The sequence below is a fragment of the Echinops telfairi genome, unplaced genomic scaffold (assembly GCF_000313985.2).
Source record: "Echinops telfairi isolate 266 unplaced genomic scaffold, ASM31398v2 ScPeMD7_7424;HRSCAF=8462, whole genome shotgun sequence".
Lineage (NCBI taxonomy): Eukaryota > Metazoa > Chordata > Mammalia > Afrosoricida > Tenrecidae > Echinops > Echinops telfairi.
In genome coordinates, this window is record NW_022111324.1 from 47721448 (window position 1) to 47737931 (window position 16484).

At 40.7% G+C, this 16484-nt stretch overlaps 1 protein-coding gene and 1 pseudogene across 1 annotated transcript in view; both read right to left on the reverse strand.

The window, feature by feature from the left end:
• Positions 1–16484, reverse strand: part of KLHL12 (kelch like family member 12) — a 38154-nt gene that overhangs the window by 13684 nt on the left and 7986 nt on the right. Inside the window, exons 3-5 of the mRNA XM_030887807.2 lie at positions 15103–15320; positions 5959–6108; positions 3509–3623 (exon numbers count right to left, since the gene is read on the reverse strand). Of these exons, the coding sequence (XP_030743667.2) occupies positions 3509–3623; positions 5959–6108; positions 15103–15320 (483 nt within the window). The remainder of the gene's footprint in view (positions 1–3508; positions 3624–5958; positions 6109–15102; positions 15321–16484) is intronic.
• On the reverse strand, positions 13730–14100 carry LOC105978335 (annotated as a pseudogene).

Sequence of the window (16484 nt, forward strand, 5' to 3'; positions counted from 1 at the left end):
GATGAGCCCTACAGGACCAGTGGTGTGAGTGGCGAAACAGGGAGGGGAGAGGGAGAGTGGGTAGGAAAGAGGGAACCGGTTACAAAGAACTATATATGTGACCTCCTCCCTGGGGGATGGACAACCGAAAAGTGGGTGAAGGGAGACGTCGGACAGGGCAAGATATGGCAAAATAACAATTTATAAACTATCAAGGGCTTATGAGGGAGGGAGGAGCGGGGAGGAAGGGGGGAAATGAGAACCTAATGCCAGGGATTTAAGTGGAGAGAAAATGTTTTGAGAATGATTAGGGCAATGAATGTACAAATGCGCTTTACACAATTTATGTGTGTATGGATTGTGATAAGAGTTGTATGAGCCTCTAATAAAATGATTTAAAAAAAGAAACAATGGAAAACTAAATAATTGACTCTGAGGCCCAAAATTTACACTTATAAATTCAGTATGGAGGTTTTTAGCCTTCTCACTTTCTCATGTCACTGTCTCAGATACGCAATAATCACCTACTTGTTCTGATTTATCCAAATTAATAGTAACTTTCAACCTCTTCCATGGTGTGAGTTGTTTCTGGTTAATGATTTCACACCTTTCACTACATTGGCTGCTTTGATAACACCTCCCCCCACACACAAAATGTTGATAATGTCGACTTAGCCATGTGGTATTCACCCACCAAATCAGACAAGTGGCAACCTCATTCAAATGTCGCACTGATTTCTTTCTTTATCTCTATTGTGGCGCTCACAGTTTTCTCTTAGCCTTACTGCGGGCACCACTACTTTTCTTAAGAGCCATGGTTGTGATATTTTATGAAAACAAAGTACACAAAAAGCACAATGACGAATATTTTGTGCACTAACACAAGCACAGTAAGTTGTCTGAGCAAGAGCAGCGCTTAGACCGAAGTGTCACCTCTTTGTGTTCCTGGCAGGACTTGACTCAACTCCTGACTCACTCTGGGCTCATGCAGGTTTTTTCAAGTTAGATTTTTGGTTCCACTACCAAGTAAGGTTACAAAATCCGAGCAGATTTTTTTAAATTTTGCTGTTGGAATAGTGGAAAGTTCGAGATTGGAGCCATCCCACAACCGAGGTATCACTGTAGTTCTCTGTCTACACAGTTACATAGAAGGGGGTAGTCCCCAGAAAATCCAAGCTCATTTGATTTTTTGATGTGAGGGGGATAGTGCATTTGTTGTTTGTTCTACCAGGTCAGACTATTAATCAAGCTTTCTATTCAGAGGTTCTCAAAAGATTGTGTAGCAGTGTGTGACAAAAAAGGCCTGACTGGGGACTGGTTTTGCCATCATGACAATGCATTGGCTCACACAGCCATCTCAGTGTGCCAGTTTTTGGCAAAACCCAGCATGCCTCTCTTGTCCCATGCTCCTTACTCCCCTGACCTCATTTCGTGCGACTTCTTGTTTTGATGACATAGAAGAGGCGAAGAAAAAAATCAAGGGAGGTGCTGTCAGCCATCTAAACATATGAATTTGAAAAATGTTTCCAAGAACAGAGTGGCAAATTTGACAAATGTATTATGTGTAAGTGAGAGTACTTTGAAGGTGATAAAGTTGTTTTGTAAAAAAATTTGAATACATAGCTTTGGGGAAAAAATTTGTTTTTTTAGGGGAGTACCCCCTCATATATATATGTACTTGATGCTATTAATAACTGTAATTACTATAGTAGTACAGCTCTCCTATAAATCAGTCAATTGTTCAGGCTTTCAGACAGAATTCACTAGCAACTAGCTGTATCCCCAACATTACCAACATCCTAGTACACATAACCTTCCATACTGTTTTTCATTTCTACAGCACAGATTCTTAGAAATCGGACATGAGGATATGCACATTTTAAACTTATAATAAATATCTCACTTTAATCTTTATTTATAGACCTCCTAGTGAAAGGTATTTTTTAAATGTTTACTGGCCACATACAATTCCTGTTGTGCATAACTGGACATTTATTTTGGCAATTTTATACTGGGTTGTCTTTTTCTTATTGATTTATATAAGGTTTTTTCTTTTTTTGTTTTTTTCTTAATAAAAGTAATTTTGTTACACATATTAAACATATTTCCCCTCCAAGATTATGTATTTTTTTCTTAATAAAAGTAATTTTGTTACACATATTAAATATATTTCCTCCAAGTTTGTGTATTTTGCCTTTGTTTGTGATGTTTTTTGCCATCATTGTAATTGAGAACGCTAGTAAACCAGTATGCTTCAAGGCTTTTATATTTTAGTTAACATGGTTCCCAATCAGAAGCTGGACAAATAGTTTCCTAGAATTCTTTCTACTATTTTTATGGTTTTTGACATATAGCCCTTCAACTTATTGTGTTGCTTTTGTCCCTTTGTGTATTAGCATGAGATACAGTTTATTCAGCCACCCTGTAAGAACTAACACAGCAAACTATCTACCTTCTCAAAGAGTTGCCTTAAAAAACAAAATTGCAGGTATCTGTGGACAGTGGGATTATGGATGATGTTTAGGTTTTTCGATTATTTGTATTTCTAAGTTTTCTATATTTAATATATTCATGCCATTAAAAAAAGGCAATACCATCAGTGTATTGAAACCTATGGTTTCAAGGAACAGCTTAATTACCCATTGACACCTTAGCTTGCATGATTCCTAAGTCAGATATGAGTAAGAACAGGAAACAGTAAAAACAAAATACCACCCACATGAACAGAACAATTTAGAACCTACAAAAGACAGTTTGTGGGAAGGTTAGAAAATGGGAAGTGGTATAATATCTGAGTATTGATTATCTTATGTTCATTATCTCTCTTATTTCCCCCAGAACCAGTAAGATAGAACATTGCTACTCTCAATTCAGAGGGCTAAGCATGGGTGGGGACAGATCAATATCTTGCACAGGTCATGCAATCAGTTGCTGGTGGAGTTGGAACTTGAACTTACTGTCGTAAGCCGTGATATAGACTACTTCATTTACTCTTCATAATGACCTTAGAACAAGTATTATTTTTGCAAACAGTTTTGAAAACAAGGAACTAAAGCATAGAGAGGTTCAGTTCCCTGTCCCAAACTCCTAGTAAGTGGTCAACTGAGATCTGCACCCCAGTTTGCTCCAGAGTCCAGCATCTTCACTACTGCACATCGCTGCCCCAAACCCCTGTGCCTTTGACTACACTGAACTGCCTTTCCTATCCCTTTGCATCCTAGAATGGAAAAAACACACATAGGGAGAAGGGGGGCAGTGGGTGGGACATGGCACTCCAAATCATCACTAATTCAGACTCTACGCATATTAAAATAAAATAATATATCCCATCATACTCAACAATTTATCAGTTTTCACACATTTTAATCTCAAATAATCCTCCGAGATGACCCCATATGGAAATGATTAAAAACAGGTTTGAAACAAGGTTATTTTTTCTTAACTCTCACATGTGCAGTTTTCAGTGGTAGTAGGCCACCTCCATGTGCAGTGGAAAACTATCCCCTCATTCTGCCAAATGCCAGCTTACCTAAACGAGCCCTTGTCCTGGGTCCCTGCATCTGACTTCGCAACTCGGGCCGCAGATGAAACTTCTTTGCTTCATCAACTAGGTCCCTGCATTGTAAACTACAGCGGATGAAAGGCTGAAATACAGCAGAGAACAGAGTGAACCACAGGAGCCTCCTCTAATGCTAATTAGAGGGCAAATGACACTATAATTCACTTCTTAATGTAATATATAAAACTAGTTTCTAAAACCCTGTGGTCTCAGAAGGGCTGCTGGTAATGGCTGTCCTTCCAGAAGTAGTTTTATTTTATTTTTTAATTTTTAAAAATTATTAATCATTTTATTGGAGGGCTCTTACAAGTCTTATAACGATCACCATTCAACTGTATTAAGCAGACTTGTACCTATGTCGCCATCAACATTCCCAAAACATTTTCTTTCTACTGAGCAGCCCTTGGTATCAGCTCCTCATTTTTCCCCTCCCAACCCCCCTTCCACCCTTGTAATTCTTGATCAGTTATATATTATTATTGTTATTTCATGTCTCACACTGTCCGTTGTCTCCCCTCACCCACATTTCTGTTATTCATCCCCCTCGGAAAGGGGGGAGGCGCTATATATTCAACCCTGTGATGGATTCCTTTCTCCCCTTTCCCCATGCCCCCCAAATAGTTTTTAAATTGATTTTAATTAAAATATATATATTTTACATAGTTCAAAAATAAAATGGTATAGAAAGATAAATTTAAGATGCTTCACTCCTAGCCCTACTTCCACCTACCCTGGCACTTACAGGCAATCACATTTATCAGTTTGTTTGAAGATCCTTCTGCTACGTGTGCAAACAGGATATAAGAAAAACTAAGAATTTTAAGAGGGAAGCCAATAGGCTTCTGTTATTTTCTGAGATGATGACGACGGAATACTTGCCTGAGGTATTTTCTCCAAGGCTTATGGCAGTACCATAGCCTCTGTGTATTCCTGAGAGAGGTCTGTTTGGGATCCTTCACTTACCCTGTCCCGTACCACTGTCTTGATGGAAAGACTGTCCTGTATGAACTCAATAAAGGATACCAATGACAAGATCGATGTCCCACACCCCTAGCTTCTTGTTGGGCTCAGCCCTCGGGAAGGGGACTGATGTCAGGTCTTTATTCCCCCGTCTCTCTCACTGCAAAGCTGGCTGTATCCCTCAACCCAAGGCCACAGCTCCTCAAAAGGTCCTGACTCTACTGAACTTACTTTCCTTCCATGTTCTGATAACCAGCCCTTGACCTTGGTCCCTTCAGGTTTGGGGTGGCTAACAGTTTGGTGGTACTAGCTCCAGGTTACTTTACAGCCTTTTACTGTTCCCCTAACTTGCAGCTTTGTAAACAGCTCCTGTCTATATAATCACTCCTTAAACTGTTTTGGCGTATGCCACCTGGGACAGGACTGATAAAAGCTCTCGTGACAAAGTACATTTATTGTCCTAACCCCAGAAGTTTCCACTACGCATCCAAAAGAAAACAAACAATGGTAGTAGCAAATACCTATGCACAACTTGTACATTAACTTATTTACAACAACCTATAAAGTGGGCAACTCCTACTACATCCAATTTATAAATAAGGTGGCTGAGGCACAAGTAAATTAAGCGACCTGCCTAAGGTTCTCACAGTTTCAGTGCTGAATCTGGGGTTTTAGTTCCTGAGTTCGACTCCCGAGTGTATACTCTTAACCACTATGTACAGAATTAGACATAACATAGATGTGGAGGGGTTACCAGAATGAAGCTACAGATAAGAAGCAAGGGGAGCTTAAGATGCTACACTAACCAAAAACCTGTATTTATGGTAACTCCCAAAGAGATCTGGAGTTCAGCTCCCAGGAAAAACTCATTCATAAGCTTGAACCTTATCTATATCCTATTAGTGTTGCCTCAAAGTACAGTGCAGGTAGTCGAGTATGGTCCAGGTAATATAGGTCGTACAAATGATAATAAAATGTGAAAATACATAGTAGCAACTTCAGTTGGAGAAGCGCTTCAAAAACCCCCCTCAAATTTGTGTAATCAAAACTGGCATTAAAATGCATTAAATGGTTTCCATGCTGATTTCACCAAAGGTTCAAACACAAGGAAGGTTTGTTGCTAAGCAATACATTGTTGTCTTGTTGTGTTATTTTTGTGTGTGGCATTCAGAACACTTTACGTTTACTGGAGAAGGAACAAAGTTCACCATCTGATGTTGGTTATGTAAAATACTTAGGAGCATGTTTTTTTAAAAAAAAATAAATTAAATCATAAATTTTCATCTGTGTCAGCTTGATTTAGCAAGCAATTAACTTTTTCTGAAAATATGCCTGAGGATTATCAAGTACAACCCTCTAGGAGAATCCTGGAGAAGCTGTGCAGTAACTACAACATGAACATAGTTTCGAGAACACAGTACTCAAAAGGCATGAGGTCCTATGTGTGCTGCGTGACTTACCTCAGCATCTATAACATCCGTGATGTATCTAGGGGTCAGCAGGGGCATCCGGACATACTGGAGCAGGTCAGGCAGGGATTCTTCTCGCTCCTTCTTGGCATGCTTCACCCAGTTGATGACAGCCTCAAAGACAGGCTCTTCAGAGTCCACCTGTGAATGCATAAGGGCACATGGAGCTCTGCTTATCCAGTAAGCTCATGCTCACAGGCACTCAGTGCTTCCCGGCCTGCTCACGCCTCACTCCCACGGCCATTAGTCCCAGTCTTCCAGAAACAGATGCAGGCTCTTGGGGAAGTGGTCTTTTCAGATGTTTTGTCAGCACAGTTCAAGAAAAGAATTAGTCAGTGGGTAAAAATGGTTCCTAAAATGGTTAATACCTATCACATATTATGCTTTACTTTACAATCGTTTATCATGCATGAATTTCCCCGCTTGGGAACTGGTTGCTCTATTCAAACCTGATACTGAAAGGACTCTTACTCCTAAGTACTGTCTAATCACCATCAGCCAGGCTCGCCTACCTCTTCAGCCAAGTCTGTCTGTGAAGCAGTCCCGGGAATACTGCTATTTTCACATTGTAGTCGGTCAGCATTTAAGCAACTACCATATATGAAGCACTATGTTATTTGTGATGATAAACACAGGAGGGCTTCAAAAAGTCTGTGGAAAAATTTTATTGTCTTTTAATTCCTGTTTTTCCCCCATGAACTTTTGGAAGCCTTCTTGAATGGGGAATAGGTCTCAGCTTACAGGCGAGAAACTGGGAAAGGTGAGAGCCCCCCCAAGACGCTGACTTGATACACTGGGAAGGAACCCTGGCAGTGTAGCGGTTACTCTCTAAGTGGCCAACCACAAGGTCAGCGTCTAAAACCATGAGTGGCTCCTCGGGAGAAAGAGGCGGCTTTCTACTTCCTTAAAAAGTCGGTCTTAGAAACCCACAGGGGCAGTTCTACCCTGCTCAATAGGTCACAGTGAGTCAGTCGGCCCAGACTCGATGGCAGTGGGTTTGGTTTGGTTTCTTTATTCCACTGAGAGAAGACAATATGTGGTAACACTTAGGACCTCCCCAAGACAGACACCTCAGTCAGGCTCCTGTGTTCGGTCAACCAGCTCATACATAGAGCCTATCTTTTTTGAGAGATCATTTTAGTGTCTGATTGTAACTAGAGAAAGAAACTATCTTCATGAACTTTTTCTAAGAACCGTGGTATTCTAGAAATGCAGATAATGATTCAGAAAAGTTCATCTATTCCACAGATTTACTGATTTACCGGTAAGTGCTAGGTTTATACAATGGTGAATAAATCAAACAGGATCCTTTCTTTTAAGAAGTTCGTAGTTATAAAATCAGAAAAACATCCCACTGTCTCAATCTACACACACATACTATACAGAAAAGAACAAAAACTCCTGAGATTTCTCATGTAGACTGGAGGGCCAGTGAAGGGTTTTCCTGAAGAAGCAATAAACGGACAGGTGCTATGTGGGCAGCAGTAGGCAGGGAGAGTGAAAGGCAGACAGAAAGCACATGGTAAGACCCGAGGGCTGCACACTGCAGTGTGGTAGCCATCGGTCACATTGAGTGATTTACCATGAAATTAACTACCAGTTCCATTGACCAACAGCTCTAGCTACATTTCAAGTGCTCAAGAGCTACCAAATTGGGCAATGTAGGTGTAGATCATTTCCATCTCCACAGAAGTGTCCTACTGGATAGCACTGCCACACCGCAGACAAGAACGGCAGCGTGAAAACAACGAGAGAGGGCAAGCATAGTGGAAGGAAGGAGGGAGGAGGGGAACGAGCGGCAAAAGACGCAGCCAGAGTTAAGCAGCAGCCAGATTACAGAGGGCAGTGCAAGGCCAGAGTTTACTCCGATGGCAACTAAAACCATTACAGGATTTCCAGCAGGCTAGTGACATGAACAGAATTTTATTTTGTACAGATTCCCCTGTCATTGCTAGAACAGTCTGGAAGGGTAGAGAATTGGGAGACAGTTAGGAGGACACTCTGGTACACTAGGCAAGAGGAGATGGAGCTTTGCTTAGTTCTGGTGGTTGTGAGACAGGAGGAGATGCACTGGAGAAGTAAAACTAGCCTTCCTTAATGACGGCTGGGATGCAGGGGAAGGGCAGAAAGGAACCCACGATATTTTTAATAGCTTCTTTTAAAGGATGACAGGCTGTAAGTTCTAAGCAGCTGCACACTAGACTCTACTGTCTTCTAGCTTTAAACATAATTTATCAACTTAAAAAATCAGTGTTAAAATCATGAGCATGGGCCCTTGGTCTAACTGAAGACAATAAATTGTTATTGCTGAGAAACAAGCTAGACTCAGATGGAAAAATCTATAATATGTGTAATTATGGGGAAAATGAATTTTTTTCCATACACAAAATCTCAAGGTGAATTTTCTCATGGATTTAATACTCAGAACATTTCTATGTACTAAGTACTAATACCAGGGGACTTCAAAAAGCTAGTGAAACAATTTCACTATCTTTTCATTCTGACAGCTTGTGAATTTTTTTTTTGTAAGTGATGTTTTTAAGGAAAAATTTTAAAAGCTACATTTTTAAACTGAATTTAAAATTTAAATTATTTTTCTAGACAAAGCATTCCTCCTACTTTTTTTTTTTACATTTATGGCTTTTATTATGTTGAGAAATTTCCCTTCTATACCTATTTTTCCTTTCTTTTTTAAAATTAAATACTTTTATTGGGGGGGGGGTCTTATGTCTCTTACCATAATCCATACATTCATTCAATGTGTCAAGCACATTTGCACACATGTTGCCATCATTTTCAAACCATTCTGTTCCCACTTGAGCCCCTGATATCAGCTCCCCATTTCTCCCCCCACCCGCCCTCCCTCACGAACCCTTGATAAATTATAATTTTCATATCTTTCATTGTCCTCCATCACCTCTCACCCACTTTTCCGTTGTTTGTCCCCCTGAGACGGGGTTCTAGGTTGATCCTTGTGATCGATTCCCACTTACTCCCCCCATCCTCCTGGTATCTCTACTCTCATTGTTGGCCCTGGGGGGGGGGGGGGGAGTTATCTATCCTGGATTCCCTGTGTTGTGGGCTCTTGTCTGTAGCAGTGTGCATGTTCTGGTCTAATACGATTTGTAAGGTAGGATTGAGGTCATGATAGTGGGGGAAGGAAGCAACAAAGAACTAGAGGAAAGTTGTGTTTCATCGGTGCTACACTGCACCCTGACTGGCTCATTTCTTCCCTGTGACCACTCTGTAGGGGGATGTCCAATTGTCTGTAGATGGGCATTGGGTCTCTACTCCATGCCCCACTCCACGCCCCCCTCCCCACCATTCACCTTGGGTATGATTTTGTTCTGGGTCTTAGTTGCCTGGGCTCGTGAATTTTTGAAGCCCCCTAGTACTGTCCGCATTTACAGAAGTAGCAACTGAGCATTAGTGGTTAGGTATCTTATCCAATGTTACCCAGCCAAGACACAGAGCATATATTAGTAATCAAACACACTACTTCCCATTGTTTTAAATAAGCAGCAGCATTAGTTAGCACGTGGAGACAGGTCTGGCTCCTTTTTTATAGCAGGATTGTAGAGCAGGAAAAACTGTCATCTACTGTTTCCCCCCAGGAAAAAACGGCCCGTTTTGACAGACACAGGAGACCATACAAGCGTTCCCAAGTGCTTCTCGTCTCGGCTTCTGAATAAAGCAGTTAGTTAGTGGTTCTCGCTGTCCCCTTTGACTTTATTATACATTAGTCTGAAGTGACTTCTGTTGGCCATTTCCTTATTTGGCCAATCGGAAACCAAGTGAGTATAGGTGATCAGCTCAGAGTTTAGGGATAACGAGAATACTGTGAAGCCAGGATGGCTGACTCTAAATGTGAAGCCTGGCTCTACCATAACTAGCTGTGGCATGGTGGGTAACTTGTAAGCCTCAGTTTCTTTCTCTGACAGATACAGACAGTTGTGAGAATTAGAAAAACAAACAAACAAAACTACAAAATACCCCAAATGGTGCCACTGGAGTGTAAGTTCCAGGGTACAAGGATTTAAAAGTATGTTTTGTTCATTATTTTAACTCCACCCTGGACTTGTTTGGGCACATAGTAAGTACTCAATATATAATTGATAAATGAACCACTAGTAAGTGCCAAGTTAAGTGCTAGCTATTTTTAAATTATGTACAATGAGCTTCAAGTCACAGTATACATTTTATTCACTATATTTTTCAGTATGTGGGTTAATCAAGAAAAATCAAGGTATTTTTATGAATCCCCAGTTTTCAAGTATAAAGACTGTGTACTCTAGCTAGGACTGGCCTTTCATGACACAGACACTAGCCCAGATCGTGAGGGCGAGACAAAGACTAGAAATAGAATACTTGACTCAGCACCATTTGAAAAAGCAGCTTCTCTGAGTTGATATGAAACTGCTTACCAAGCTAGAAGATAAATTCCTTTTTAAATGAAACAGTGTCACTGATGAGCTCTAATAAATTTTCCCTCAGAAAAGTCACCCAGGAAGGGTGTAAAGAGAAATTTGGCTCAAATCTGATGAGATGAATGAGAATTTCTATATATATATATGTGAAATGTATTTCAGACTTGTTATCTACTAGTAATGGAGGTATTGTGTGCTAGGTGTTGACTGCTGAGCAAAGGCTAGCAGCTCAAACCTATCAGTCACATCACAGGAGAAAGATGAGTCTGTTTACTCCCATAAAGATTTTTAGTTTCAGAAGTCCAATATAGGGTTTCTATGAAATGGAATTGACTCAATAGCAGAGGACTGGGTTTGGTTTAATCTATTAATAATATCTAGTTTCTGCAAAATAACTTGATTTACAAGAGTATATTTATATGATAGGATTTCTTTAAATTCCTCCTCAAAGACAGCATATTAATCAAGTTTTGATGCTTTCCACTATATCCCTTGTCTAAACTGAGGAACACATATGCCTCTAGAAATTCACTAATTTATAATACCTTCTTTATTATTGAGGAGAGAGAAAAGCAGCAAATTCCTAGTCTTAGAAAATTAAGTGTTCCTTAACAGGGGGAAATAAAACTCAATACTTGGCTCTACTAGGTAGCTCCTACAAACTACCAATTAAATAACTGAGACACTAGAGATCAAAAGCAAATGACAGGCCTATATTGGACTTCTCACTACATTTCTTAGTCTAATATACAGTGTCCAAGTGCAATAAAAATCCTTCCACACTAATCCACACTAATGGTAGTATAATTCAGAAGGATTCATACTTAAAAAAAATACCAAACAATTCAAGTTTTAACAAATTAAATAATAAAACACCAAATATGAAAATACACAAACATAATAAAACTACCCGAAATGATGAAATAATGCATGGAAGCCTAGAATTAGATGGGGTTTTATAGTCAGACTTTTCAACATATTTTAAAAAATGATAATCTGAAGATTGTGAAAATTTGAGAGCTATTGTGGTTTAGGAAAGTGCTGTTAAGTCCATTCCAACTTTGAGTGTCCTGCAGTTCCCATTCTTTACAACGTTATCCATAGTCTGTTAGGATCCACTCAGTTGGCGCCTCAGCAGTCAGTAAACACACGTCAACATCTTTCTGGTGTTCTCTGCTTTCAGCCAAGATCCATCTGATGTCAGCAACGATCTCTTGATCCCCCATCCACCTCTGACTTCTGGCAGCTCCCTGTCAATGTACTTCTACAATTTTTGTTGGATGATCTTCAGCAAAATTTTACTTGCATGAGATACTAATGCTATTGTTCTATAATTTTCGCATTCTGTTGGGCCACCTTTCTTTGGAATGGGAACAAATGGATCTTCTAGTCAGTTGACCAGTATGCCAAATTTCTTGGCATAGGCAAGTGTGTCTGTTGCTTATCAGCTTGCTGATGAAACAGTTCAACTGACATTCTGCGGATTCCTGGAGACTTGTTCTTTTGCTAATACATCCAGTGCAGCTTGGACTTCTTCCTTCTTGATCATATGCTACCACTTGAAACGGCTGACTGTTGAATAGTTCTTTTTGGTTCAGTGACCCTGTGTATTTCTTTCATCTTCTTTTGACGTTTCTGGCACTACTTCATACTGTATTTTCAAAATTTGAGAGAAACTAACCCCTTTTCAGTCATAGCTATCTGCTCTCTGCTGTGGTTATGCTATAGTTACAAAGCTGATGCCTGCCCATCAGCTAGAGGCACATCTAGATATCGATTAAGGGAATTTCAAAATAAAGCATTAGTCATACACATAAAAGCAGTAGCTAAACCAGACCCATTGCTTTTGAACAGGTAGGGGTAAGCCTCTTGCTGGCTGAGTCACTGAACGCTAGCCTGGGCGCGCAAGGGTGGTTCCCCTCTGCTAGGGGGAAGGGCTCCTCCTGTGACATCCAGTCACATGCTCTGTCTTCCCACCCTCCTTCCACCAGCCGGGCGCATCCCATCCAGCTCCTGCTGACACAGATCCTCTCCTCTCCTATCCCTTCCTTTTGATCTTCCAGAGGCCTATTTTTCTTTTTTCTCTTACCTCCTAACCGTGCACAGCCGTTGCTGTTGCTCTATCATAATCTATTATGATGTTTTACTTATACGAGGAGGCTTCCTAAAGTTTGTGGAAAAATTCCAGATCTTTTCATCCATTTTTCCAGGAGCTTTTGGAAGCACCCTTGTATGTCTGTCTCTACTACTACAGCATGAACTCTTGAAACAGAAGCCATCTTACTCATTTTAAAATCTATCTGCTTCCATCCCCCCACCCCCCTGCTTATTCCACACTGGTAAAAAGTGCTTCTTAACCACTGGGGTCAAATAGTTCATGAAGAAAACGGCTTATGCCTTCCCTGTAAATATGCAATTTGGCATTCAATTTCAGGAGAGTTAGTGAAACATTTGGAGCCAATACGGACCCTTGATTAAGAAGCCCTGCTAGAAGTTATAGTTAAAATTTAACATCTTACTTGTTCTCCCTTTTGGCCCATTTTAAATTTGTTCTAGTTTTTATGACTTTCTACTTTTTTACTGTTTTCTCTTTATCCTCAAGTATGAAATAAGGCTGTATTATCATGTTGACAGACATACCAATATACAATACAGTTTGATAATGAAGCACATGTAAATTTAGTAAAGAACACACCAACATCACACTGATTGGTTATGTGTAGACAGCAGAGTGGGGGAATCAGTAGCTATCATTTGAATTTAGGGATGGAGCAGCACCCTCTCAGAGGAACCACATCAATGAGCAAATCATCTATAATGTAAAACAATATGAATACAGACAAGTTAGTGATCATACTGACTTTCTTACTTTTGCTAAGCCATTGTATTTTCCTCACATTCAATACAAAGAAACATAATACGAAAAAAAATGTTTTCATCATTCACAATAAAAGGGTCTGCTTCCTTTTGCAGGCCTGGGCATATTGACCAAAGGGAGCACTTGATGGTTCACCGGCTCATTGTATCATTTCGATGCTGACTCAGAGAAGAGACTCTCCTGTACATTTGGTGACAGAACTGAACTCCACAGGAACCGTGGCAGATGGAGCCATGTTTTGGTGGTGTTCCCAGATCTCACAAAATAATACCCTAGACAAGGAACTATACAACCAGTCTGTCCAGAAATTGCATGTCTAGGCTCTTCCTTTTAGTAGCAGGTAGGAAAGAGGGCCTTTCTTGGATATACAGATACAAGTATTCCTGTGGGCTAGAGATTGCTCAGTTGACAGTGTCTGCACAATGAAGACAAGGTCGACGTCCAGACTGCTATCTGCTTACGAAGCTTCCACAGCGTGTCTCAATGCTTCAAATAAAGGAAGGTGTTCCTTTTCTAGGCTGACCATTAGTCCTCTGTTGGCCTGCTGCTTGCTATGAAACTCACCGCCCAAGGAAAACGATTAAATTGAACCACCTGGTAGGGGTTATAGTAACAGGTGATACTTTTTGTGCTTTGAGAGACCAAGCTTGCGGCCTTGGTCTGTTGCAAGAGCAAAAGTAGGAAGAAGCCAGGTCTCAGCGCATGCTCTGGAGCATTTAATAACAGCCACTTTAATAACAGCCACCCCAGCTCGATCAGACACAATGACCGCATGGAGTCCTTCAAGTTGGTGATTTTTTACAGCAATCTCTTTAGGTCATCCGCCATGATGAACCCCCTTTTCTTTTTTTGTTTGTTTGTTGATCTGTTAGGAATGTTTTCTAGTCCACTCTTTTTTTTTTTTAAACCATTTTATTAGGGGCTCATACAACTGTTATCGTAATCCATACACACATCAGTTGTGTAAAGCGCATTTGTACATCATTCTCAAAACATTTTCTCTCCACTTAAACCCCCGACATTAGGTCCTTATTTTTCCCCTCCCTCCCTGCTCCCCTCTCCCTCATGAGCCCTTGATAGTTTATAAATTGGTATTTTGTCATTTCTTGCCCTGTCCGACATAACCCTTCACCCACTTTTCGGTTGTTTGTCCCCCGGGGAGGAGGTCACATATAGTTCCTTGTAATTGGTTCCCTTTCCTACCCACTCTCCCTCTACCCTCCCAGTATCGCCTCTCACACCACTGGTCCTGTTGGGCTCATCCGCCCTGGATTCCCTGTATTTTCAGTTCCGATGAACCCCCTTTTCATGCAGATCAATCTCCGATCCTGGGTTTTCACACCCGGGGACACTCGGCTGGCACTTCAGGGGCAGCCTCAGACACAGATTCCTCTGCAAACAGCCATCACATGACTTATAACCTCATTTGCTCTTCAGGAAGCACTTCCAAGTGCCCCGAATGCCCTATTGATGGTTTGGGGGTGTTTTCCTTTATACAAAATTCAGGAGAGGTAAATCTATACAGATAATAACTGGATGAACAGTTTCTTAGAGTTATGGCAGGAGTGGTTGGGGAAATGGGGAGCTAATAATGAGTACAAGAATGAAGAAAATGGTTTAAATTGATTACAGTGAGGATTGCACAATCTTTTAAATATTTTAAACCATGAAATGGTTTAAATGAATTGCATGACATGTGAATTATATGTCAATAAAAATGCTAAAGTTAGAAAGAAAAAGGAAAAAAGAAACCCTGCCAGAGACGTAGCAACTCCATCCAGCTTTGCAAATTTTTTAATGGCCCATTCAGTCGTAAAGCCCAATCTGTACCTGAATTTCATCACACTTGATTAGCTTTTCCACTTCTCCTTGACTTAGAAGAATGAATTCTTCATGCTGCACCACTTCCGGGAAATGCTTCTGGCTAAAGACCTCAGCAGCTTGCATCAGGTCAACACAGTTGTGAGTTTCGGCAAAATCCCTGATACCCAGGCAATTCGAAGGGTCCAACTGACTTTCTAAGAACTCACAGCAGGCTTGTTTCACACCTAGGACAAACACAGATAGATAGTGAATACTTCAGGCTACGTGTCAGGTATTGAACTGGTCCATCTTCTCAGATCCAAACATTTCCCCAACACTTTGATCATATCAAAGGAAGCCTGCCTGAACACCTATGAACTAGGGTAGAAATCTTATGCTTAAGGAATTCAAGTCCTTTTTCTGTTTTATATGCTACGTGATCTTTAGCAAGGCCTGTATGGTGGGCCTTTGCTTTATTTATAAAATGACTACAGCAAGACCTATTGCTCTTTCAAGAACACCAGCACAATTAAATAGCGACCCTTCGTGGCACTGTGGTAACGTGCTCCTCTGGTAAGCAAAGGAGCCACCAGCTGCTCTGTGGAGAAAGACAGCAGTCTGCCTCCGTCAAGACGACGGCCTTGGACACCCTGCGGGCAGTTCCACTCCGTCCTTCACGGCCACTAAGCGTGGAATCGACTTGATAGTTATGGGTTTGGTTTTGTGCGTAATTAAGCAAAATAGCCTATTCCCTCTTGGGAATCAAGCTTAAAAACCCAATTACTAATTCAGTATAAAGTACCTAATCTTACTCTATGTGGAAATTTGACCTCAGACTCTAGTAAAGGGAAAATGAAGGTACTAATCATCTCATGTTTCTCTAATGGAAACATTTAGGGTATAAACAATTTCCTAAATGTACATGAATACAAATGTTTCTGGTTTAACCATGTACTGAAAACTGAACATGTTTCAATCATGCATATAGAACTGATACTAACCAAACCTGGCAATTAAGAAAGAGGACCGGGAGGGTGCAGTATAGCACCAATGAAACATACAACTTTCCTCTAGTTCTTTAATGCTTCCTCCCCACCCCCACTATCATGACCCCAAATCCAGCTAGACCAGAGGATGTACACTGGTACAGATCAGAGCTGGAAACACAGGGAATCCAGGACGGATAAACTCCTCAGGACCAATATTGAGAGTAGCAATACCAGGAAGGGAAGGGGAAGGTGGTGGGGGAAAGGGAGAACTGATCACAATGATCTACATATACCCTCTCCCTGAGGGATGGATGACAGAAAAGTGGGTGAAGAGAGACATCGGACAGTGTAAGACATAAAAAAAAAATAATATAGTAATTTATAAATTATCAAGGGTTCCTGAGGGAGGGAGGGAGGGAG